This window comes from Salmo trutta, chromosome 2 (genome assembly GCF_901001165.1).
Source record: "Salmo trutta chromosome 2, fSalTru1.1, whole genome shotgun sequence".
NCBI lineage: Eukaryota > Metazoa > Chordata > Actinopteri > Salmoniformes > Salmonidae > Salmo > Salmo trutta.
Window position 1 is genome coordinate 62,582,568 of NC_042958.1, and position 27,980 is coordinate 62,610,547.

The 27,980-nt window shown below is 43.3% G+C and overlaps 1 protein-coding gene across 2 annotated transcripts; it reads left to right on the plus strand.

The window, feature by feature from the left end:
- The first annotated feature begins 6 nt into the window (after positions 1–6).
- Positions 7–27,980, plus strand: lrrc4bb (leucine rich repeat containing 4Bb). 2 transcript variants are annotated; one of them, XM_029710556.1, is made up of 3 exons: positions 7–141; positions 21,903–22,506; positions 22,635–27,980. In XM_029710556.1, exons 2-3 carry the CDS (start codon positions 22,264–22,266, stop codon positions 24,648–24,650), a joined length of 2,259 nt encoding a protein of 752 aa, XP_029566416.1. In that variant the 5' UTR covers positions 7–141; positions 21,903–22,263; the 3' UTR covers positions 24,651–27,980. The 2 variants fall into 2 exon arrangements, with proteins under 2 accessions (XP_029566416.1, XP_029566408.1); XM_029710548.1 differs by lacking the exon at positions 7–141 and adding an exon at positions 12,808–13,355.

Here is a 27,980-nt window from a genome sequence, read left to right on the forward strand (position 1 = left end):
GTAAGGGCTCTATTCAATCCACATTGCGGAAGTTCAGCTTTACAGCGTCATTGAAAGGGAATGTTCCCGCTTTAGAGGAAACTGCATTCACGGTAACCTTTTCATTTCTATCACGGAATCTGTAACTCTTCAACACGTACTGTAAGTAGTCAACACCCAGGAAGATTTATTACAGACACCATATGCAAAATGCTGTTTAAATGTATTACAAGCAGTGTGATTTTCATGGACACTTCAGTATTGTATAAATGTTATCTGAGTTGGAGTGAGGTAAGAGGGCATCTCTGTAAATGTAATTTCCCAAATAAGTGAGTTCCAAAAGTATTTCGGACAGTGACATTTTTTTGTTTGTTTTGGCTCTGTACTCCAGCACTTTGGATTTGAAATTATACAATGACTATGAGGTTAAAGTGCAGTGTCACGTCCTGACCAGTAAAAGGGTTTTGTTTGTTATTGTAGTTTGGTCAGGGCGTGGCAGGGGGTGTAATGTTTAGAGTGTTTCGGGGTTTGTTGCGCAATGTTCTATGTTAGTCTATTTCTATGTTTGTTCTAGTTGATCTATTTCTATGTAGTTTATTGGGTTGACCTTCAATTGGAGGCAGCTGTTCCTTGTTGCCTCTAATTGAAGGTCCTATTTAAGAGGGGTGTGTTTTCATTGGGATTGGTGGGTCGTTGTTCTGTGTGTAGCTGTGTGCCTCACAGGACTGTTGTCCGTCGTTGTTTTTTGTATTAAGTGTTTGTTTCGTTTCTTCGTCATTAAAGAAAATGAGCATACACATTCCCGCTGCATTTTGGTCCACTCCTTACGACGAACGTGACATGCAGACTGTCAACTTTAATTTGTAGTGTATTTCCATCCATTTTAGGGGACCAAAAGTATTGGGACAAATTCACTTACTGTATATGTGTATTAAAGTACTCAAAGTTAAGTATTCGATCCGCGTACGGTTTGTTGAATCATTATCCGTACTCGTTTTTCTTACGTCGTCCACAAGATTGAATTAATGAACAGAGACGGTGTGGGCGTAGAGGGGCGTAAAGGGTCTGCAACAGGATACTGTCACGTGTGCTCCCTCTCCAGCCTCTAGGTCACCAGGCTGATCGTTATGGCGCACACCTGTCACCAGCGTTACGCGCATAATGACACTCACCTGGACTCCATCACCTTGGGATGCATAGAAATAGTGCACATAGAACAGATCCACCGCTTCTTAGAGTGATTCATAGTCACGTGTACAGGGTTGCAGGTGTGATTTCAGGGTACAGTGAAATTCTTTAAGCTTCGAGCACCGACATGCAGGACTAAGTGAAATAAAATAATGAAAATGGTAATAAAAAAACGATATAAATAGCACTATATACATAATAGCAACTGTGGCAGTGATGAATAAATAAATGTCCATATGGGTGGAGGCAGAGTAAAGACTGTTGAGGGGGTGGGATGACCATAAGGGGAGGGGGGAGCAGTAGGAGAAAGAATGTCCATAGAGGGAGTAGCAGGGGGAGGGGGAGCAGATAGCTGGCTAGTGGTGGTTACTCAGCAGTCTGATGGTCTGAGGGTAGAAACTATTGGTCAGTTTTGTAGGTCAGGCAGTGTGCACCCAATGGTGCGCTCGGCTGCATGCATCACCCTCTGAAGAGCCTTGCGGTTCGCAGTGGTGGAGTTGCCTTACCAGGCTGTGATGCAGCCCAGCAGTATGCTCTCGATGGTACTCCTGTAGAACACTGTGAGGGCCCTCGGTGACAGGGCACATTTATTCAGCATCCTGAAGTTGAAGAGTCGCTGTCGTGCCTTCTTCACTACGGTGTCTGTGTGGTTAGACCATTTCAGCTTCTCTGAGATGTGTACACCAAGGAATTTGAAGTTATTGACCGTCTCCATGGCGGCCCCCGTTGATGAGGATGGGGGCATGTCCAGCCAGGTTCCTCCTGAAGTCCACAATCAGCTTCTTTGTTTTGCTGACGTTGAGGGAGAGGTTATTTACCTGGCACCACGCCGTCGGAGGGCCTACCTCCTCCCTGTAGGCCATCTTGTCATTGTTGATGATCAGGCCTACTACTGTCGTGTCGTCAGCAAACTTGATGATGGAGGCCACGCAGTCGTGGGTATATAAGGGAATACAGGAGGGGACTGAGGACACACCCTTGTGTATATTTTCCATGCTCTTTCTGTTAAGAACTTTATCCTTGAGTGTGATAATTTCAGTAACTGCTACTTTGCTTTTGCTCTGATGTGATCACCCCATTCATTCATTTACATTTACATTTAAGTCATTTAGCAGACGCTCTTATCCAGAGCGACTTACAAATTGGTGCATTCACCTTATGATATCCAGTGGAACAACCACTTTACAATAGTGCATCTAAATCTTTTAAGGGGGGGGGGGTTAGAAGGATTACTTTATCCTATCCCAGGTATTCCTTAAAGAGGTGGGGTTTCAGGTGTCTCCGGAAGGTGGTGATTGACTCCGCTGTCCTGGCGTCGTGAGGGAGCTTGTTCCACCATTGGGGTGCCAGAGCAGCGAACAGTTTGGACTGGGCTGAGCGGGAACCGTGCTTCCTCAGAGGTAGGGGGGCCAGCAGGCCAGAGGTGGATGAACGCAGTGCCCTTGTTTGGGTGTAGGGCCTGATCAGAGCCTGAAGGTATGGAGGTGCCGTTCCCCTCACAGCTCCGTAGGCAAGCAGCATGGTCTTGTAGCGGATGCGAGCTTCAACTGGAAGCCAGTGGAGAGAGCAGAGGAGCGGGGTGACGTGAGAGAACTTGGGAAGGTTGAACACCAGACGGGCTGCGGCGTTCTGGATGAGTTGTAGGGGTTTAATGGCACAGGCAGGGAGCCCAGCCAACAGCGAGTTGCAGTAATCCAGACGGGAGATGACAAGTGCCTGGATTAGGACCTGCGTCGCTTCCTGTGTGAGGCAGGGTCGTACTCTGCGAATGTTATTCATACATTTATTCTTACAAATGTAAGTAATGCTATATCTGTATGATCTGGTTTCTGAATGGAATACTGTGCTGAGCCTACTTTTAACTAGCCTTGACCAAATTAGTCAGGACAACATGGTGTTGATGTCCTTTAAACTTGAACCGCAATTCTGATTCAACCATAAAGGATTAAAGACCATTAGCCTGTATTCGGGGGGGAAGCTAAAAAAGTTGCCAAGGACCATCAGGCAAAACAAGGGATTGATGCTGCATTATGCTCGCTCCACAGAGAGCAAAGTACTGTACTCTCTATAGTTGTTGTCTCTAATGCTGATAAACCTGTGTGTAACACATGTCCTGTTGGATGAGGAAGGACTATCAGCTAAATTAAACGCAAATTACAAAAGATTACAGTGTGACCTATACACTGCTTTCAGTGTGGCATTCAGTGAGAAGGTCAGAGGTCGCTCACCTCTGCATACAGCGCAGGAAAACATGTCCTTCATAACCTGCTGCTGAAGGATTTGCTGCTGCATAGAGGCCACCACTGCAGGAAGAGAGTCAGCTGCAAGAACCACTTCCTCGATCTTGCTATAGACCTTGAAGGAAAAGGTGTCTTAAACTATTACGGACTACAAAGGGAAACCCAGACACGAGCTGCCCAGTGACACGAGCCTACCAGATGAGCTGAATGCCTTTTATGCTCGCTTTGAGGCAAGCAACACTGAAGCATGCATGAGACCACCAGCTGTTCTGGATGACTGTGTGATAACGCTCTCGGTAGCTGATGTGAGCAAGACCTTTTTAAACAGGTCAACATTCACACAGTCCAGATGGATTACCAGGACGTGTACTCACAGCATGTGCGGACCAACTGGCAAGTGTCTTCACTGACATTTTCAACCTTTCCCTGACTGAGTCTGTAATACCTACATGTTTCAAGCAGACCACCATAGTCCCTGTGCCCAAGGAAGCGAAGGTAACCTGCCTAAATGATTACAGCCCTGTAATACTCACGTTGGTAGCCATGAAGTGCTTTGAAAGGCTGGTCATGGCTCACATCAACAGCATCCTCTCGGATACCCTAGACCCACTCCAATTCGCATACCACCCCAACAGATCCACAGGGGACACAATCTCAATTGACACTCCACACTGCACTTTCCCACCTGTACAAAAGAAACACCTATGTATGTGAGAATGACTACAGCTAATCATTCAACACCATAGTGCCCACGAAGCTCATCACTAAGCTAAGGTCTTTGGGACTAAACACCTCCCTCTGCAACTGGATCCTGGACTTCCTGACGGGCCACCCCCAGGTGGTAAGGGTAGGCAACAACACGTCTGCCATGCTGATCCTCAACACTGGGGTCCCTCAGGGGTGTGTACTTGGTCCCCTCCTGTACTCCCTGTTCACCCACGACTGCGTGACCAAACACTACTCCAACACCCTCATTAAGTTTGCTGACGAAACAACAGTGGTAGGCTTGATCACCGACAACGATGAGACAGCCTGTAGGGAGGAGGTTAGAGAACTGGCAGTGTGGTGCCAGGACATCAACCTCTCCCTCAATGTGAGCAAGACAAAGGAGCTGATCGTGAACTACAGGAAAAGGCAGGCCGAACAGTCCCCCATAAACATCAACGGGGCTGTAGTGGAGCGGGTCGAGAATTTCAAGTTCCTTGGTGTCCACATCACCAACGATCTATCATGGTCAAACACACCAAGACAGTCGTGAAGAGGGCACGACAAAACCTTTTCCCCCTCAGGAGACTGAAAAGATCTGGCATGGGTCCCCAGATCCTCGAAAGGTTCTACAGCTGCACCATCAAGAGCATCCTGACCGGTTGCATCACCGCCTGGTATTGCAACTGCTCGGCATCCGACCGTAAGGCGCTACAAAGGGTAGTGCATATGGCCCAGTACATCACTGGGGCCAAGCTTCCTGCAATCCAGGGCATATATAATAGGCGGTGTCAAAGTTAAGCCCATCAAATTGTCAGAGACTCCAGTCACCCAAGTCATAGACTGTTTTCTCTGCTACTCCACGGCAAGCGGTACCGGAGCGTCAAGTCTAGGACAAAAAGGCTCCTTAACAGCTTCTACCCCCAAGCCATAAGACTGCTGAACAATTAATCAAATGGCCACCGGACTATTACATTGACCCCCCCTTCCATTTGTTTTGTACACTGCTGCAACTCGCTGTTTATTAACTATGCATAGTCACTTCACCCCTACCTACATGTACAAATTACCTCTAACCTGTACCCCCGCACACTGACTCGGTAACGGTACCCCCTGTATAAAGCCTCGTTATTATTATGTTATTGTGTTACTTTTTATTATTTTTTACTTTAGTTTATTTGGTAAATATTTTCTTAACTCTTCTTGAACTGCACTGCTGGTTAAGGGATTGCAAGTAAGCATTTCATAAGGTCTACACTTTTTGTATTCGGCGCATGTGACAAATAAAGTTTGATTTGATTTGTCTTCCTTCCTGCACCTTAAAAGAGATTAAAACAAAACAGGGCAACATCTCCTGATATCATGTCCTTATAAATAAAGAAAACAGTAATTTACTGCTACACATCAGCTTGGCAGCAAACTTGCACCTAAAACCAATTTCTCGCACAACCCACGCTTCTTACATCTAAGCTCCATTGCCTTATCCAGACCCCAATATATTTGTATTGATACAATCTAATCTAATCGCCGGAAGCTCTGGACTGGGAACTGTCGCCGGAAGCTCTGGACAGGAAATGCGCACTGGAGTCCTGAAGCGTGGGGCTGGCATAGGTGACGCCAGACTAGTAACACGCACCTCAGGGCGAGTGCGGGGAGCAGGAACAGGACACCCCGGACTGGGCAGGCGCACTGGAGGCCTGATGCGTGGGGCTGGCATAGGAGGTGCCAGACTAGTAACACACACCTCAGGGCAAGTGCGAGGAGCAGGCACAGGGCGTACCAGGCTGGATAGACTCACTGGAAGCCAGGTACATGGGGCAGGCACAGGATATACTGGGCCGTGGAGGCGCACTGGAGATCTCGAGCGTAGAGCTCACACAACCCGTTCTGGCTGGATGCTCAACCTAGCTTGACAAATGCGAGGCGCGGGCACAGATGGCACCGGCCTGTGAATGCGCACTGGCGACACAGTGCGCATCACCGCATAACACGGTGCTTGCTTTGTTACTCGCTCCCCACGGTAAGCACGGGGAGTTGGCTCAGGTCTCCACCCTGACTCTGCCAAACTCTCTGTGGGGCTGCCTCTCGCACTTGCCTCTTGGTGGATATAGCGCCTCATAATAACGCAGCTCTGCTTTTGCTGCCTCAATCTCCTCCCTCGGGCGGCAATACTCCCCAGCCTGACTCCCGGGTCCCTTCCCGTCCAGAATGTCTTCCCGGGTCCATTCCTGATCACGCTGCTTGGTCCTTTGGTGGTGTGTTATTCTGTCAGTGTCCGTGTATAGGAGATGAGAATTAGAGTCAATAGCAGAACACCGAACTGAGTAAAACATACGTCTTTACTCCAGAAAAAGCTCATCACACAAAATCCACGCAGGGATAAAACAATAACGATACAAACAACAAACACGACCAACAGTAAAACAAAAACTAGAACCTAAGAACATAGAAATAGAAAACATAAAAAAACACAAAACATCCCCTGTCATGCCCTGACCAACTCTACCATAGAAAAATAACATCATACTATGGTCAGGACGTGACAATGATTCCATATGTGTTATTTCATAGTTTTGATGTCTTCACTATTATTCTACAATGTAGAAAGTAGTCAAAATAAAGAAAAACCCTTGAATGAGTAGGTGTGTCCAAGCTTTTGACTGGTACTGTATTTGTATGTGATTAATAAAGTTAGATTTATTTTATTTTGATTGAAGTGGACTTAACAGGTGACATCAAAAAGTGATCATAGCTTTCACCTGGATTTACCTGGTCAGTCTATGTCATGGAAAGAGCAGGTGTTCCTAATGTTTTGTACAGTCATTGTATGAGTTTTTGGTAAATGTAAATCAAATTGTATCATAAGTTTTTTTTTATCAACTTTTGCATAAAATCAATTTAGATGGAACATCAGCAATCTAAATTAAATGTATGGAATATACACTCAACAAAAATATGAACGCAACATGCAACAATTTCAAAGATTTTACTAGGTCCATATAAGGAAATCAGTCCATTGAAATAAATGAATTAGGCTTTAATCCAGCGTTTCCCAAACTTGGTCCTCTGGAACCCAAGGGGTGCACGTTTAGGTTTTGGACCTAACACTACACAGCTAATTCAAATTAGAGGTGTTCCTAATGTTTTATACACTCAGTGTATATTCTTTTAATAAGATGATTGCATGCATATGAATTTAAGTGTATAAGTGAAACTCATTAACGTTGTAGTTTTCTCCTGTGTTCACTAGGTGACAGCAGAGCACACTGGTTGTTCAGGGGAGTACAGCAGCAGACATATTCTTGCTGTAAACCATCAACTATGTATACGTTAATCATTAGTAGTATTGTGAAATACATGTACTAAATCAGCACAAGGTACACTATAGATACAAAAGTATGTGGACCCCCCTTCAAATTGGTGGATTTGGCTATTTCAGCCACACCTGTTGCTGACAGGTGTATAAAATCGAGCACAGCGCAATGTAATCTCCATAGACAAACATTGGCAGTAGAATGGCTTTGCTGAAGAGCTCCGTGACTTTCAACATGGCACCGTCATAGGAGTTTTGAAACAAGTCAGTTTGCGAAATTTATGCCCTGCTAGAGCTGCCCCGGTCAACTGTAAGTGCTGTTATCGTGAAGTGGAAACATCTAGGAGCAACAACGGCTAGCCGCGAAGTGGTAGGCCACACAAGCTCACAGAACTGGACCGCAGAGTGCTGAAGCGTGCAGCACGTAAAAATTGTCTCTCCTCGGTTGCAACACTCCCTACCGAGTTCCAAACTGCCTCTGGCAATAACATCAGCACATTAACTCGGCTGGAGTGGTGTAAAGCTCGTCGCCATTGGACTCTGGAGCAGTTGAAACGCGTTCTCTGGCGTTATGAATCATGGTCTGGGGCTGTTGTTCATGGTTCGGGCCCCTTAGTTCCAGTGAAGGGAAAGCTTAACTCTACAGCATACAATGACATTCTAGATGGTTCTGTGCTTCCAACTTTGTGGCAACAGTTTGGGGAAGGCCAAACATGAATAAGCCATGTTAAATCATTCGCTAAATATTTATCAATTCTGTGCTTGCTAAATTATCATAATTACTTCTTAATGCTTCTAAATGTTTATACATTTTTAAAAGTAATTAAATACATATAAATTGTTAATGAAGGGGTGGCAGGTAGCATAGTGGTTAGAGCATTGGACTAGTAACCGAAAGGTAAAAAAAAAAAAATCTAATCCTGACAAGGTAAAAATCTGTCATTCTGTCATTGAAAATAAGTATTTGTTCTTTACTGACTTGCCTAGTTAAAAAAAGTTTAGTAATGCTTATTACAAATTAGCACATTTGTATTTTTTTGTTGATGGGAAAAATAAACTTTACAGAAAAATATGTTTATTGTTACCTTAAATAAAGTAAAAATAAATTATTTGTAAAATAAAGTTACGTTTTAATTCAGTAAAAAAATATATAAACTATTCATAATATTACTTTCAGGTTAGGCATTTTGGTTAACGTTTGTCTTAATATGTTGTTTTAACTAATACATACTTGTAAACTCTTTTCTGAAAGTCATTCTTGAATATACCCTATTATATTGGAATACATCCCCACCGCATCACTGCACATACTGCTAGCAATCATAACAGGCCCACATCTGCACATAAACATGAGTGCATGCACATAACGCACGCACGCACGCACGCACGCACGCACGCACACACACACACAAACACACTGTGTACAAACCAAAGCGATTTCTCACAGACGGGAAATGATGTCAGGTCTTGTCTCCAAGGAGATGGAGGCAGTTGCTAAGATACTGTGACACTAGAATCTCTCCTCTGGCTCTCTCTCTCCCTCACACAGCACACAGCGTTGTCACCATGAATAGCACTAAATTCACTCAGTATCTATCTCTTTCTGTATCACAAATGACATTGAACGGTTTTCTATCTTTTCAGTCACAGTTATAAATAGAACAGATCCAAAAGTCTAAAGTGGCAAAATATCAATTCGTTAGCAAGCTCAAATCAGATGCCTATCAAGCAGACTGCTATTCTGTTTACTAGAATCTCAAAGCATATTTTAATGACCCACATTGTCAAACAATGCGTGTAAATAAATGTTCACCACAATAGGAAGGGCACAACCAGCTTGGCTATCTGAAAAGACAGGGCATAGAGACAGCCATCCAACATCCTTGATCCAAAGTGTCATGGAATTGATGAATACGTAGCGACACCTTCCTGTGTGTCTCCACGGTCCTAGCTGCACCTCTCCAGAGCTATCAGCATGTTACATGTGTCGTGCGATGACATGCCACTGCCAAATCTCCATCCCCCTCTCTCTCTCTCTCTCTCTCTCTCTCTCTCTCCCCTGTGGATCATAACACCACGTTAAGAGTTTATGTGTTGGGATGTATTGGAGATGGTGTACATGCGCCCCTCTCTCAATGGCAGGATTAGTGCCATCCACTGTATTTCTGTCAGGTAGCCTCTCTGTACTGATGACACAAGCAATACAGCTATAAGTGTTTGTTCATTCGCCTACACACACACACACACACACACACACACACACGAACGTGCACACACACCAACACACACGTACTGCCACACATGCAATGACAGCGAGGACAGAGCGTTGGGAGGGTCGGGCAAGAGGTAAAGCAGGGGGTGGGGTGATCTTTGGTGATGTGTATGGAAACATTTGAAATGGTGCAGGGGTCGGAAGGGAAAGAGATGTACGGAGGAAGAAGAGCGAGAGAGAGAGAGAAGGGATTGAAAGAGAGCCAGAAAGGGAGAGTGGGATTGGGAGAGGACTAAGATTTCAGCAGGAGTGTGGGGGGAATGCAAGAGACCAGGGGAAGAGGGAGAAAGAAGGGAAAAGAGGAACATCCTCCGCACCACTGTGTGACTGGAAATTTAATAGAGAGAGAGAGAGAGAGAGAGAGGTGGAGGGGGAGAGAGAGTCAGAGGCAGAGGGAGGGGGAGGGAGAGGGAGAGAGAGGCAAAAGGCACAGAGACCTCATTGCTGTGCGGCTCTTAGCGAAAGCTATCGGTGGTGAGCAATGCTCATTACGGCATTCGAGGAGAGGAAGGGGAGGAGTCGAAAAAGCGAGGGAGTGGAGAGTATATCTGAGGGGTTCTTCTGGTGATACTCTTGTCTGTGCTCTACTCCACAGCCTGTACTGTGCAGATAGATGGGGTGAGGGGGAATGGGGGTGGAGGGAGGGAGGGATGCTATAAGCCACGCATTTGAACTTATCATGGGTTCATGCGGGTGCAGCTTGAAAATTGATTGAGAACAAATGCTGTCGATTGCTGAGAATAGCTATGGTCTTGTGTTTTTTTGAAATTGGTCACAACTCTCAGTGGAATGCATGGACACAGAGTGACAGGATCCAGTGCATTGTACAACAGGTTACTAGAGTTGGGTGGTGTGGAGGGCCATGCTAACGTTCAAGGTGGGTGGTATACACCAAGTGGAGCAGTGTCACTGTTTCTCCTAAACTCCATTGCTTTCAGTTTAGGGATCTATTTACGAGAAGGAAAGGACATGGAAGCGAGTAACAGGACCACATGCCACACACGGCATCCCCACACACACAATTGCTGTCCAAGGCTGTTATGTCCCGACAAAACCATTCGCTGTTATACCCATTGAGCAAAAATTCAGATCAGATAGTCAATGTTTTGTTGATTGCTTGGTTGTCCATATGTCATAATAAGCATTGTTTGGGAGGAGTGAATAATGCAGTTCAACTAGTCATTTAACAAAATGTTGCAGTAGCTTGGTGGTACACTATATACACAAAAGTATGTGGACACCCCTTCAAATTAGTGGATTGAGCACACCGCCGTGCAATCTCCATAGACAAACATTGGCAGTAGAATGGCCTTACTGAAAGGATCAGTGACTTTCAACGTGGCACCGTCATAAGATGCCACCTTTCCGACAAGTCAGTTTGACAAATGTCTGCCCTGCTAGAGCTGCCCCAGTCAACTGTAAGTGCTGTTATTGTGAAGTGGATCGTCGAGAAGCAACAACGGCTCAGCCGCGAAGTGGTAGGCCACACAAGCTCAAAGAACGGGACCACCGAGTGATGAAGTGCGCAGCGCGTAAAAATAATCTGTCCTCGATTGCAACACTCATTACTGAGTTCCAAACGGTCTCTGGAAGCAACATCAGCACAATAACTGTTCGTCAGGAGCTTCATGAAATTAGTTTCCATGACCGAGCAGCCGCACACAAGCCTAAGATCATGCACAATGACAAGCGTCAGCTGGAGTGGTGAAAAGCTTGCCGCCATTGGACTCTGGAGCAGTGGAAACGCGTTTTCTAGAGTGATGAATCACGCTTCACAATCTGGCAGTCCGACGGACGATTCTGGGTTTTGCGGATGCCCGGAGAACATTACCTGCCCCAATGCATAGTGCCAACTGTAAAGTTTATTGGAGGAGGAATAATGGTCTAGGGCTGATTCTCATACTTCGGGATAGGCCCCTTAGATCCAGTGAAGGGAAATCTTAACGCTACAGCATACAATGACATTCTAAACTATTCTGTGGTTCCAACTTTGTGGTAAGAATTTTGAGAAGGCCCTTTCCTGTTTCAGCATGACAATGCCCACGTGCACAAAGCGAGGTCCATATAGAAATGGTTTGTTGAGATTGGTGTGGAAGAACTTGACTGGCCTCCACAGAGGCCTGACCTCAACCCCATCGAACACCATTGGGATGAATTGTAATGCCGACTGCGAGCCAGGCTTTATCGCACAACATCCGTGCCCGACCTTGTGGCTGAATGGAAGCAAGTGCCCCGCAGCAATGTTCCAACATCTAGTGGAAAGCCTTCCCAGAAGAGTGGAGGCTGTTATAGTGGCAAAGAGGGCACCAACTCCATATTAACTTCCATTATTTTGGAATGAGATGTTCGACGAGCATGTGTCCACATACTTTTGGTCATGTAGTGTAGTTTAATTAAATTAAAACGTACGTAGTGTTTTTTTTTGCTATGTAGCTTGGTAAACTATATTTTTCAGAGTCGCTTCCCCAGCACTGCTAATAAGCTGTATGCCATGACGCTGCAACCTTAGATAAACTACAAAAATACAAAACCCTAATTGAAAAGCCATTGCCTCAATGTTTATTTTTTTCTTCTTCTAGGAAACCTTTGTACTCTGTTAAACCAATGTCGATTGGTCAGGTCAGGTCTGATATTTGTAGGCCGTCATTGTCTATAAGAATGTGTTCTTAACTGACTTGCCTAGTCAAATAAAGGTACAAAAAAATACACATTTAAATAAGGCAACATTTGTGCAACAATAGTACAACTGAAAATGCCCAGGGGGTAGTGAAATAGCTACTTTGCCCAAAGGGCCAGTGGCAATATGCTCACTCACTCTGAGATGCAATTGGGAAACAGCAATATCTTGATCTCAAAGCCACTAAGCACACTGCAGAGAAACCTCATGCAACTTTTCCTGAAATGTACCGAATCAATCAATTAATCGAGCAATAGAGTGCTGAGTCATATCAAACACTTAACACTCTGTGACCACTGTCAGTAGCCCACCATAGATCTATCTAGGTTCCCTCAAACCCACTGGACCTGATATCCCACTCACCCTACAAACATAGGTTATAGTAGGGACTGCACAACGATTAAAGACCATGAGGATATTGTAGTGCATTGGCGCCACATGTCTTGGAATACATGGCGAGTTCCTTGATCATGGCCCTCCATCATAAATGGTTGGTCTTCTGTGGTCCATGTTGAGAGCTTACGCTGCCTTCGTGGCATTCAGCTGCAGACCTACGGAATGTGCGTATACTGCCGCTTATGCTGGAGCGCAAAAATACTCTGCCCAACGGGCGCCGTCGCGTTTGCTGCCTGCGCGCGTCTCCAAGGATAAGAAGACGCTTGGATGCATCCAATCCGGATTTCGTTTTTATTTGAACTAAATACCGCTTTATAGTTTGTAACGTTAACGTTTCTTCACCCTTTTTTATGGTGCGTGTGTATTCTGCTTATATTGAACGTGCTATCGGTGTATGAAGTCCCTGTTGCGTTGCTGCTGCGGAAGACTAGAACAAGAGCCGAACTCACAGCCGTGGAAGCGAGCGAATCAATTTAGAGAAGAGAAAATGAGAAATAGATAGAGAGGTTGGGGGACTGACGAGAGGAGAGGGCTCGAAAGGAGAAGAAAACGTCGACCTCACGCCGCAGCAATTGAAACAGAAAGGTATGAGTCTATTGCACATAGCCTAATACTGGTAGAAACGTCTGAAAAGACAGTCGTAGTCAACCTATTTCTTATTTTGGGTTGTTTCTGCGGATATCTGGTGGCGACATTACGGTTTTATTAGCTAAAATAGCTAAGTATAAATGGATACACGGCATAACTAGTAGGTTCCAATTAACGTTAGACATTTTGAAAATCAAAGCTGATGTGTTGAAATGTATTCTTAAGATCATTTCAACCCTAAAAGCTGTTGAAATCATATTGTCACCATATGTAAACCCATTCTGTAGTAATATACCTTCATAACGTTAAATATCATTATTCTTGTTGCAATTGTGTAGTTGTCATTATTCCACATTCAAAGAGACAGTCGATGCAAGCCATTTTGTAATGCAGCATGTGCCGAATTAGGCCTATTCTAAGAATTTCAATTGCGTTCCATAGAAGGTGCGCCGTAGCGCGAGGCCAGCTGCATTAATGAAATTATATGTTCATTTATATCCACTAGGGTTTATTGTGCTTTGGCCATACATTGAGAATAGATGACACCCGTTTGTCATATAAATTCCTTGGAAATGATCTAATTCGATTTTTTATTCCAGTGTTTAGACTCTCCATTTTAGCGCTGTAAAATATCAGACCAATTAAGGAGAGGAAAAAAAATCTCTCCTGCAATTGAAGTGTTTGAAGCACCATTTTGACCTAACTAATTTCCCCAAAAGGCTAAAGCTCTGATTTCCACTATTTTGAATATAGCCTCCTCCCAACAGGAAGCCCACTTCCAACAACTCCGAATCAATTTAGTGTTGTCATAGTTACAGTAGGCCTAGACGTTAGCGCTGTTGCAGTTTTGTGTTTAATCTCAGACCAGCGGTAAATATCAGGCCTAATTTAGCGTGGTATTGGGTACTAGGGGGTAACTAGCCCCCTCTAAAGAACAATGTCTAATTGCTCACTCAAAAAAGCAACGGTTTGGGAAATAAATGGTATTTGGATGAATGCCGTGCGTAGGCGAATGAACTATAAAGGATAATAAATGGCTACAGTTTACATTTTTTTTCATGAAATGTTGTTTTTAGAAAAGGGCCGTTTTTGTTAAAGTACCGGTGGCCAGTTACCCCGGTAGAAGATTACGGAATAGGGTTTCACAAAAGTGTGTTAAAATCCATTTAATCAGTTGTATTTAGAAATTCTTTAGTACGTAATACTTAAAAGCTACGTCTAGTTGTCTAATTTTAATTATTTAAATAAAATATGGGGCGAAGGGTGTTGCACATGCCAACATTAATATCCGCACTATGAGGAGATTTGATGTAAAGCCCCTCTTTTTAACTCACCTGCACATACATTTTCTTTGTTCTTCATTTTCCATACAATCCATGATGTACAATTGAACTAAATATTATTTGAATAATGCAAGATTTGAAATCCCAGCAGTCTTTAAAATTACATTCAAGAGCAAAAGGTTTTCAATCTTTGTTTTTAATTCATAAAAATAAATATTCATTGGAATGGAATATAACTAATAACATTAAATAACATTGGAATATAACATTTAATAGCAACAACAATAACTTACCTAATTAACTCAGTGTAACATTGATATGGCAACTCTCTTATGCTCTATTATTGCACGATTCTAATTTGTACAAAGGTCACAAATAAAGATATCCCCAGTAAAATTGAAGCACAACTTATGAGCCATCCTCCTCCACTGCTCACACCGAATCCCCACCTGTGAGTGAAAACAAGTCTACTAAGTTTTGCTGTGCAAAATAGCTAAAAAGCTATAAACTAACATTAACTGCAAAGCAATCAGTCACTAGTGGAAACATTTACAACTGCAATTAAGTTACGTTATCTTTTTATGTATTTTACCTTTGATGATTTGGTAGTAAGGTTGCTAGCTAGCACTCCTAGCAGCTAATGCTAACTAGCTGGGGGGGGAAGTTGCCCCCAACACACTCATCCAACATATTACTACTTTACAAATAAATGATCTACATGTTTCTCTCTAAACACGTGGATAATTCATCTTAAGGCTTTCCTCCTTGTATATTTAAAAAACAACTATAAATCTAACTTCATTGGAATACATCTATAACTTTTTCAAATTTTTCCGAAAATTAGATACATTTACCAGAAAATTGTTGTTGAAATATCTCCAAAAGTTGTGATGACACAGAGGATTTTTTGTTTTTGAGCAAGACCAGTGGCAGCCAGGGAAAGAGTTGGGAACCCTACAGGATCTCTCTTTATGCTCAGGTAGCCTTTAGCCCGAGGATATTGAAAACAAAGCCACAATTGGTAACACTTTACTGTGACTTTACTAGACTGCTGTGCTTTATAACTTGTTATAAGCATATAAGCTATGAGCCTTTATAATGTCTTATAATAAGGCTTATAACAGACTTATGTTAGGCCTATGTCTCTATTATGTATCAACATTTCAACTTACTCAAATGGCTGTTATTTATTCAGGATCATTTTGGCACTATTATAATAGTCTACATTATACACTCGACAATGCATTATAACGGCATCATAATGGACATTATAGTTGCAGGCTATTGAAGTAAATTGAAATCGCTGGCTAGTTAAGTAAAGTGTTACCCTACTATTCACCTCAACAGATCCAAAGAATAAACCATTGGTAGACAGTGATTACACAATAATCATGTGTTGGTGTAACGTTTGGCCAGCATGTTGCAGATCATTTGTTTCTTCACGACTGAACGCTTTCTTCTCCCAGAACTGATTGTGTGTAGTCGATCAATATCTACATGGGTGCAACTGCAACCAGCTCTTGACATGAGACAAATGCATTGCATCGGTGTAAAGACTAATGTATGGGGGGAAAGAGTAAGAAGAGCCTATGTCACCTAGGAATAAAACCGGAGCCATTTTATATGGACATAATGTAATGTTCTGTATTTGCGACAGGAAATTAAAAGGCTACAGTCTACTCAACCTTGTCTTCCACTGAAGGTGGAATGTGTGGTGTAGGGTAACTCAGGTGTTCGCAGCGGGTTTTTTTCCCAGTGCTTTTTAGTGTAGCCCAAGATAGGCAAACGCCACCTCCCTGACAGAAGTTCACTGTAGTTGAAGGGAGTAAAGGGCTAGGGGGTTCAGTAAAATAGGTAAATCAAATAATACGGCACACATTTGTATAAGTTCGCTGGTCTTACTGTGATAGACACATTGAATTGAGAGAAAATGTTAGGATTTGACATGTCTTAGTAGACTATAGATGTTCACCTACAATAAGAGCATGTGCACTATAGAAGTGCATTGTTGCAGATGCCTGCCTCCACAGTGCACAGCCTGTACGAGAGAGTCGTCTGAAAATAAGAGATACTGTACATCCATGGACAACAATATGTGTTCTGTTTTGATGGCTTTGGAAGGAGTCTTAGTAAAGAGGAATCATTTCCCCATGCAGCCATGAGCTCATAAACTCGCTTTACAATGGTGTGTCTCTCTGTTGTTTTGTAAGACCCAACATACACTTCTTTTGTAATAAAAATGGACCTTTGCTGATCAAGATCGCCACAATAAAAGAGAACGTTTTCACAATGATGGATAAAGCCCAACACTGGTTGATTGAACGTTGTTTCCACATCATTTCAATGAAATTACATTGAACCAACGTGGAATAGACGTTGAACTGACTTCAGTACCCAGTGGGCATAATCTCAGAGATGTCATACTGGAGTGTAGGCCCCACATTTTTTAAATGTAATTTCAATTTAAATGTAACCTTTATTTAACTAGGCAAATCAGTTAAGAACAAATTCTTATTTACAACGATGGCCACATAGATCGTGAAGGGACACCCGGGGCAATTATTGAATATATTCCCCTCCCCCAATGCGACTGTCCATTGCAAAGACCGGTAAACTATCTAATGCACGGTGACACAACAATCATTTGTCTCAACGTTGAAATTATAGTGGAGAATCATGGATTTAAACTTTACTTTGGTGTGTGCAAGTGTTTGTGTGTGTGTGTGTGTGTGTGTGTGTGTGTGTGTGTGTGTGTGTGTGTGTGTGTGCACGTGTGAGGGCGGGTAAAGAACATTTCCACAGACCTATATTTAGGATATTCTCCATCATAAGCTTCTTAAAAGTCCAATGCAGCCTTTTTTCCCCAATATTAAATCATTTCTGGGTAACAATTAAGTACCTTACTGTGATTGTTAAAATGTTCAAAAATAGCTTCTTAGCGAAGAGCAATTTCTCAAGCAAGAATTTTGCCAGGACTGTCTGGGAGTGGTCTGAGTGGGGTGGGGAAAAGTGAAAATGTCCTGTTATTTGCAGAGATGTTTGGAATTGTCTTTCTTATTGGTCTATTAAGTAATTTACTGCATGGTGATGTCACCATGGAAGGCCCAAACTCCATCCCACCAAAACAGGCTGAAATTTCAGGTGTTCTTTTCAAACAGCTCTTACACTAAAAAGGCGTTATCATCATTTTCGCAATTTTACAGTATTATTCCAACCTCATAGTGTGGAAATATATATAAAACACAGGAAATCAAGTTTTTGACTACACTGGGCCCTTTAATGGCTGCTTTAAGACTTCAGCAATATTTGAACACCCATTGATGTGGATCTAATCTGCAGCCTATGCGCAGATTCGGATTCATGAAGAGTTTGTTTCCCAACTCTGTGATCGTGAGAGGCAGGGGTTGGCTTCAGTGTGTTCAATGTGTGCAACGTATACGTTTGAGGGATCATCTCTGGATCAGGTACTTTGACATTGTGGCACGGGAAGTTTGTGTATTTTTCCTTTATTTATGTTAAGTTTGGTCTAAAGATATCGTGGACTCACTTAGGCTACTCAATCACTTCAATAGGTAGACCTAGTTCTATTACTAGAGCTATAAACCACCAGCCAGATATTTCAGATTGGTTTAGAACATTTGTAAAGCATAACTTTTTAATGACCCCTTTGTCAGAGAAAGAAACATGCTATGTCTACTGAGCAAGTATGGGCTGTTGACATGCAGGCAGCCGACAGTGTAACAAAGCCTACGGAACCCTAAAAAGCTTTTGACTTACACTGAGAGGCCAGTTTATTAGGTACACAAATCTAGTACCGGGGCAGACCCCTCCAGAAAAGCCTGAATTCTTCGGGGCATGGAAACGTTGCTCAATTGGTATCAAGGGACCTAACGTGTGCCAGGAAAACATTCCCCACACCATTACACCACCAGCCTGTACCGTTGACACCAGGTAGGATGGGGCCATGGACTCATGCTGCTTACGCCAAATCCTGACTCTGCCATCAGCATGACGCAACAGAAACTGGATTTCGTTGGACCAGGCGATGTTTTTCATCTCCTCAATTGCCCAGTGTTGGTGATCGCGTGCCCACTGGAGCCACTTCTTCTTGTTTTTAGCTGATAGGAGTGGAACCCGGTGTGGCCGTCTGCTGAAAAAGCCCATCCGTGACAACGATCGACGAGTTGTGCGTTCTGAGATGCTGTTCTGCACACCACTGCAATGTTATTTTCCTGTTTGTGGCCCGCCTGTTAGCTTGCACGATTCTTGCCATTCTCCGTCAACCTCTCTCAACAACGAGCTGTTTTCGCCCACAGGACGGACGCTGACTGGATGTTTTGTGTTTGTCACACCATTCTCTGTAAACCGTAGACACTGTCACACGTGAAAACCTCAGGAGGCCGGCCATTTCTGAGATACTGGAACCGGTGCACCAGGCACCAACGATCATACCACTCTCAAAGTCAATTAGGTTTCTCGTTTTGCCCATTCTAACGTTCAATCGAACAGTAATCGAATGCCTCGATGCCAGTCTGCCTGCTTTATGAAGCAAGCCACGGTCACTGTCTGTAGGAGCAAACCATTTTTGTGAATGGGGTGGTTTACCTAATATACCGGCCACTGAATGTAGGTGTTAAATGAGTGAAAAGTGAGACACTGATTGGTTTAAAATGACGCGCATACAGTAAAGCTGCTACAGTAGGTATAACTACAGCGTGGGATATATTCATTTCATTTATTACGTTTATTTAGTCAGGGACAACGTACAGCAAAAACATACGTCTGAGAAGTGATGTGTTGCACCAGATTTAGCTAACAGCTACTTTACATCTGCAGTCCCCGGGCATAAACATGAAAACATTACATACAGAAGGACAACATACATACATCAGATTTCTTTAAAACAGAAGTTAGGACACACAGACACATTTCAATACGGAGGTCAAGACATTACACATAAAAGTCAATGCGCATATTGCTGTTGCACCTAGTAATATTCAAATCGAAATCAGGATAGGGCACTGGGCAGTGAAACACAAGATGGTGTGTGAGCCGGTTGCCACAGCAACCGGGTTTCTAGGACCGCATGCATTCATGGCACTGCGTAGGAAAGAGGATGCTTTGGGTTTACCATCTGACTATTTACCAGAGAGGTATGATATGAATGGATATACAAGAATTTGAGCACAGGTAGCTTCAGTTTGAACAACAGGGCCTTGGACCACATGTAGTATTGTATTGAGGTTCTGATAAGGGTCTCCATATTTCTCGGTCTTAAAGGGACAGTACGGGGTAGTTTGTGAGGATGAAGGGAAAGGAAAGGGGGATACCTAGTCAGTTGTCCAACTGAATGTGTTCAACTGAAATGCGTCTTCCGCATTTAACCCAACCTTCTGAATCAGAGATGAGAGCGGGATCCCATGTTTGTATACAGGCTAATTTGTGATTTTGAAAGCATAGTGTAAATTCACCTGATCGCTTCAGGTTTTTGATAGAAGAGGTATCATTTCATATTTTCAAATTTAACTATACAAATACTTTTTGAGATCAACTGACACTAACCAAAGAGTTGATCAAATCGAACAACTCCTGTTTCATTTCATATTTCAGAATGACAGTGTCTATGTTAGCTATTTTACTTCCCAATTTGTAGAAGCAGAAATTGGCAGAAATTACCATGTAAAAATTATATGGTAAACTGGTACCCAGCAATAACCTATAAATTACTTGTTTGTGTCTTCATAAGACAATTATTTTCAAATGTGGTATGTGTACATCATGAGTAGCCTGATGGTATCACACTAGAGGTGCAAGGGCTGAGTTGCTTAATGTAAAACACGTTCACTGTGAAATGGGCTACTGAAATGATACAGTCGCAAGGCTAGGGGGTACACGTTTAACCCGGGTTCTTTCACCCCAATCAAACCCTGAAGGGCTATTGAAGGATGCAGACCAGTTAGGAGTTACAGATGTAAGATCTTCATTTTTGCTGCTGAGAAATGCAAACATGGAATGTATTCAAGGTTTACAAAGGCTTCAAAAGTTTGTCATTTCAAACTTAAGATTTTCAGACAAGATTTGCTGATACCAAAAATGTATCAACCCCTACAAAAAAAATATCCATGAATTATAATCCACATAATAATTCAAATGTCCTGTTGCTGCAGGATTATTTTCCTGCTGTAGCAAACTGGCTCAAATTAAGATCCAGCATCTGTACACTTGGTTGTGGAAGCACCCCTCGACATCACAGAGCATACCCTCCAGTTCCTTGTAATCAAAATAACTGATTGTGACTCAATTAATATCTGTCTTGCAGATCATTAGGGCTAGGTCGCCATACATTTGATGTCGGGAAACTTTTTGCTGTTTCCCCCATGTAGCAGTAGTTATGTAGCAGTGATTCTAAAAAAGTAAGTTATACCTCATTAAATAGAATAGCAAACTAACAGTTTGCTCGTTATAGTCTTTTAGAGTGACGTTGGCATGTGTTCATGTTAATTTTTTACACAAATACTTTTTCTCCAGTCCAAATACATTACAGTGTGCATGATTATGCTCATAAATAACAAAGGTGTTTCGTTTTTTGTCTCTCGTCATCGAGTAATGAATCATACACTAAAGTTTATTTCATACTTTGCTCGAGGCCTGTGGTTTCTTTGAGTTGTGACACACCTGAGCTCTTGAGTTTTGAAAAATATTTTTTAAATTTGTGATCCACTTTTTGAGCAAACTCAAGCCTTGACTAAAATGTTTCCCCTCGGCCTATGAAGGATTACATTTACATGATTTATTTATATTGTCAATGGCATACAAGGTCCAACTGAAACTTGACTTCCACTTGTGGGGGGTTAACTGCCTTGCTCAAGAGCAGAATGACAGATTTTCCCCCTTGTCGGAGCTGGGATTCAAACTGGCAACCTTTCGGTTACTGGCCCACCGCTCTAACTGCTAGGCCACCTGCCGCCTTTAGTAAATAGTAGGTGACTCAACAGTAAGCTCTAGAGCCTAATTTATGAGAACCAACGCTTTAGTGTAAACCTGAAAGCTGACATGCTTTCCAAACATGTTATATATTGACCATCAATCTTGCAATTGCGTTAAAAGTCCAACATGACTCTATGTTTCAGTGCCCACAGAGATTTCACAATGCTTCTATAGTTACAGAACTCATGCTTTGTGAGGTTGTCTGATCCCTCTTTCTTTCTCTCTCTCTCTCTCTCTCACTCTCTCTCGCTCTCTCTCTTCCTCCCCTATACAGTGAGGAGCATCTACCATCCACAGAGATACGCCTATCAAGAGCAGATTCACCAAACATCTACTTTGTTGTTCTAATAATTGTCATGGGATCTACAAATACATAATTCCCTAAAAAGCTGTGCTGAAAATTAGACGGCATTTTATATTTACACTGACATTAACATAGTCAAGTGAGGAAATATAAATGATAAATCAAGAGAACATTTAATATCTAATAGTTCTTCACAGTTATTAAAAAAGACTTGAAAGAGAAGAATAGAATGGATTGGTAAAATGAACAACAAGAGAACCACTTAATTGTCTTGTATCAGAGGGGACTTATCAACATATTAGGACTAGGGGTGGGTCATGACCCATTTGCCATGCGTGTTGTCATGGTGACCAGCCCCTCTACCCCTTCCCCCCTCCTCTGGTTGGTCCAGCTTTTACTGTGGCTCCACCACCATGGACCTCAGGTAACAGAGGCCGCGCCCCCATGTCCAAACCCCTGTAGCTGCTCCAATCAGGCAAGCCGAGTCATCTGTACAAGGAAGAGTTTGGTGGAAGTACCGGATAGTATTTCTGTGAACACAAGATACCTTAACCTACAAGAGAACACGATTGAGGTAAATATGCCTTTCTCATTACGTTTACCTACAATCCATACATGTACGCATATGAAAAGAGTAGGCTTTACGGCAGAGCGGTTTCATATGGCTACAATGTACCAACGTGTATGTATTTCTCTTAACAGGTGATCAAGTCTGATACATTCAAGCACCTGCGGCATTTGGAAATCCTGCAGCTTTCCAAGAACCACATCCGACAAATCGAGGTGGGCGCGTTCAATGGCCTGCCCAACCTCAACACCCTGGAGCTCTTCGACAACCGCCTCACGCTGGTACCGTCGCAGGCCTTTGAGTACCTCAGCAAGCTGCGGGAGCTCTGGCTACGGAACAACCCCATCGAGACACTGCCGGCGTACGCTTTCCACCGCGTTCCCTCCCTGCGCCGTCTCGACCTGGGCGAACTACGGAAGTTGGACTACATCTCTGAGGCCGCCTTCGAGGGCCTGTTCAACTTGCGTTTCCTGAACCTGGGCATGTGCGGTCTGAAGGAAATCCCCAACCTCACACCCTTGGTCCGACTGGAGGAGCTAGAGCTGTCTGGGAACCAGCTGGGGAATGTTCGGCCCGGCTCGTTCCAAGGCCTGGTGTCGCTGCGCAAACTGTGGCTCATGCACTCCAAGGTGACGGTCATTGAGCGCAATGCCTTCGACGACCTGAAGAACCTGGAGGAACTCAACCTGTCCCACAACACCTTGCACTCGCTGCCCCATGATCTCTTCACCCCGCTGCACCAGTTGGAGCGGGTGCACCTCAACCACAACCCCTGGGTGTGCAACTGCGATGTCCTGTGGCTTAGCTGGTGGCTGAAGGAGACGGTGCCCAGTAACACCACATGCTGTGCCCGCTGCCACGCGCCCCCAGGCCTGAAGGGCCGGTACATTGGTGAGCTGGACCAGAGCCACTTCACATGCTACGCTCCCGTCATTGTAGAGCCGCCCACTGACCTCAATGTCACAGAGGGCATGGCTGCCGAGCTGAAGTGTCGCACTGGCACCTCCATGACGTCTGTCAACTGGCTCACCCCAAATGGCACCCTCATGACGCATGGGTCGTACCGCGTCAGGATCTCAGTCCTTCACGATGGAACCCTGAATTTCACCAATGTGACTGTGCAGGACACAGGCCAATACACCTGCATGGTGACCAACTCCGCCGGCAACACTACGGCAACCGCAGTGCTCAACGTGTCCACCTCTGACTCCAGCAACCCTTTCAGCTATTTCACCACCGTCACTGTGGAAACTGTGGAAACTAACAATGGGGAGGATTCCGCTGCAAGGCAGTACATCAACGAAACCTATGTACCGCCAGATTACCTGGGTCCCACTGTTTCAGGAGGGGTACTGGGTAAAGGCAGGGCTGGATTCACCATATCTCCATCTCGCTCATCTCTCTCCTCCCTGTCCCCGCAAGCCACCAGAGCTCCTGAAAAGGCAGTCACAGTGTCGATAATGGAGGTCACGAACATCCCTGGCCTGGACGACGTGATGAAGACCACCAAGATCATCATTGGCTGCTTCGTGGCCATCACCTTCATGGCGGCCGTGATGCTGGTGGTCTTCTACAAGCTGAGGAAGCAGCACCAGCTGCACAAGCACCATGGCCCCACCCGCGCCATCGAGATCATCAATGTGGAGGATGAGATCGGTGCCGGGGCCGGGAGCGGCATCTCAGGGGGATCGACCATGCAATCCGGGTGCGGAGGAGACGGAACCTTGAGGATGCATCACCCGGAAATAGTCAACCTTCCCAACATCGGGCGATCAGAGCATCTTAACCATTACTACAAGGCCAATCATTTCAACAACAACGTGATGGGTCTGAGCATTGGGACAGGGGCAGGCGTCAGTACTCTAAGCAACAAGAACAACCCGTCCCCACTGAACCAGCAAGGCCAGGATATCCCCATCTCCTGTACACAGGTTCCAATCTCCTCAGCCGCTTTCCAGACCATGTCCGGAAATGGCGCCAACACCAACCCTCTTTCTGTTTCCCCACCTCTGCCGATGTCCCTCCCCATGTCCCCTATGGGATTACACGGATCGATCAAGGGTTTCATGGGCCAGAACCAGAATCCACAAATGGAGCCTCTTTTGTTCAAGGGAAACTCAAAGGAAAACGTTCAAGAGACTCAAATCTGAAGAAAAAAAGAGTGAGGAGAGAGAGAGAGTGCAAGGGAAAGACAGAGAGGGGATTGATGGCCTCTTTACGTGCCGAACGATTAAACACTACAGTGCATTGACATTACACCAGGAGAGGGGATAGACTGACACGGCAATACACAAACACATAGACTGGTCAGCGACAGTGTACTGAGCCAAGGATTACCACAATGGGCTACTTGTGTTTGTAGTAACGATCACGGCAATGGAGTTCAAAAACGAACATCGCTACAATGTAAATCTGTGCCAAAGCAAATGTTCCTTGCAGTTTCTACGAGTTGTATTCACATAGAAGAAAACGCCTTTCCAAGTACTGTAGCTCAATCCCCCAAGACGTGGTGGGCCAGTAAGTCAAGACTTAAGTCACGCACAGCACTGACCACATTGAAGTTTGGAGACATTGCAGAAAAAATGCTAGAGACATTTCTCTTTCACATAAAATACTTGTGCAAGACACTCTCTCATATGAACTCAATAGTCTCCCCTTGAGGCTGTAGGTTGGCAGAAATGGAAGGACAAAAGGTACATACAGTACAGTACAGTACAGACTACTGTGAAAATCCCACAGATACATAAATATATTTTCATTTGAATATGTTACATTGCAGACTCTAACGCAGAGATATTTTGGAGGATGTATGAGCTGTAGTAGTTTGTTTTGTGAATAATCAGGGGCGGTGATTGTGAAGGTTGATTATATGATACATATGTTTTGAGTTTGGCTACTCCTCGAATACATAAGGGCTCAATTGCAACACTCATTGTGAATCTATGAATTTGGCTGCCATGATTACTGAAGAATGGTTGGAGAGTTCCCCTAGTTTTCTGTTTGGCGAGCTTTTTTTTCCCTGTGTTTCACTCCCTCAACCGTGACGATAACTGGACACTTCTGTTCTTGTTTGTTTTTGAGAATATATTCCACATGTTCCAGCAGGCTACTTGATTATTCAAATGAGCGCTCCAGATGCCAGCATATACGTGTACCATCAGCAAATTTAGGTGAAATAACAAAACACATCGACAGTGAGCTAATACCTTGCAAAGACTTGTATGGGCAATGGGAAATGTTGACAAAGTGTAACTCGATCAGTAGCAAGATATGTGCTATAAGTGGTGAATTTGATATGAACTCCTTTCTCATGGTGACCATTTTGATGCTACATAACGCTGTCATAAGGGTGATTAAATGCCTGTCTTTGCAATGGCATTCAGTGGGTGGATTCGGCCACATTCTTTGGTTTAGTGGAACAGAAATGTATGATAATAGTATTTGGTTGTGCGACAATTGTACGAACCATCTTTTTACGGTGTACCTTTCATGTGTTAATACCATTTAAAGCTTTGTGCATTTAAACTATGTCTTCAATTATTTTTGTTTAGTTTGATATAACGTGTACAGTTGTCTAGCCATGTATCATTCACATGAAATAAATAAATCATATATCGAGGTCTGGGCGGTCAATTGAAACCAACTGAAAACATGCAGTAGTTATAAAGAGTGATCAGTAGGCTACATATTTCAATCTAGGTTGAACCTATATTGTATACGACACACCCATTAGTCATCTTGGTAATCATATTATGATGTCTGTCCTTTTTATATCTCAAGACCGGCTTTTAGTCATTCTTATGAGGGAGTTACATTGGCATTAAAAGGCTGCTTAAAATGACACAGAATCCAGTTTGTCTCCTTAACCCCAAGAAAGTGATGTGAATCAACACGGAAAACTGATATAAAAATGGTTGTTGCAATTGAGAGCAAACTGAACACGCCAACTCCATTCAAGTGAAAGACAACTGAGATTAGACGTGTGTGATGGTAGCGCTACCCGCAGAAGTCTTTGTGTATATGGAGGGGATCTTGCACCAACATGCTGCTCTGTGTAATTTGCAAACCACTCAACAATCGCTATTGCTGCACCCCTCTCTCCTCGCGGTGCTGCATACATTTTCAGTGCTTGAGTGGGTGGGGAAGGCTGGTTCTTCTGATCTACTCGTTGTTATACTCCTGTAACGAGTGCACCGTTTATTTTTAGGAAATAATGATTCTGATAATGATCAAAACAACCATGATAATAATAACATTAATGATAATATGGTCAATTCTGATTGAATTTGTGATAATATCTCTCGTACATTTACATATGGATTTAAGTTAGTTCGATCAGTGTTAAGATATGAGAGGAACATACCGAACAACATACCAATAACAGGGCAGAATTACTTGTCGATGCCAATTTGTCAGCTCTCAATGTCACTCAGTTTATGTGTTGCCTGTAGTCTTCCTGAGATGAGACAGGCAAAACGGCCAACCAACCAAGGAACTATTAGGGAGTTGTAAAGCAAGGTTTCCCCTGATGTTTTACACACATTTCCAGTAATTATGGCACTCCTCCTCAAAAGGAGTGAAGTAGGATGATGATATAGTATTTTAGTAATGTGGCCCGGCAGAGAGTTCAACTGTTTCCCTACTGAGACACTACTAGAATATAAATGAAGACTAAAAACTCCAACATATGGCTGCACTGTTGATGACAGTTGATGTGCTACATTTGGTAACTGTGCTGTCAGATTTCAAAGAGCATATTAAGTACCTCCTGAATATGCTAGTAGGAGAAGAAAGTCCTTTCTTGGAATTATAGTATTTGGCCCTGTTTGATGATCAATATCAATATTGTAGCATCACTGTTGTTACAACTGTACCATTGGAGAAACAAATCTATTATTTAAGCCATATTACTATTAACATTATTATGTAATTATTGTTATTATTATTAGAATTATCATAATTATCAACCACCCTGTTACACCCTGAAGATAGTGGTGTGGTGAATTTGATGGAGGAATTACACAACAGGAAGTGTTATAAAGTTACTACTAAGTCATGCCCCGAGTAACAACATCAGAAGAGAACACATTAACTTTGTCTTCTTCACAGAAGAAGATGATGATGGCCTCTTGCAACAGATGTAATACTGAGTGTGTTGTTTGTCCCACCTCTTGGTACAGCTGGATGCTACAGCCCAGATGCCATTACTTTTGGTGTTTGGAGCAATAATTGGATAAATTACACAGAATGTGGATTACTATTACTTCAGCCACAAAATTGTGAGAAAATAATGGAATACTGTATTCTAAACCACAAACTGACCTTTTGGTACAAGATTCCATTTGATAAACAGAACAAGAAACTGAACTAGGTTGTTGTTTGGAAAGCTTTTTAATGATGTGAAATACATGAAGTGAAGCGATAGAAAACATATAGATTTCTTTAAATGCAAAATAATAAAAGTGTCATTTTTGTGTTCA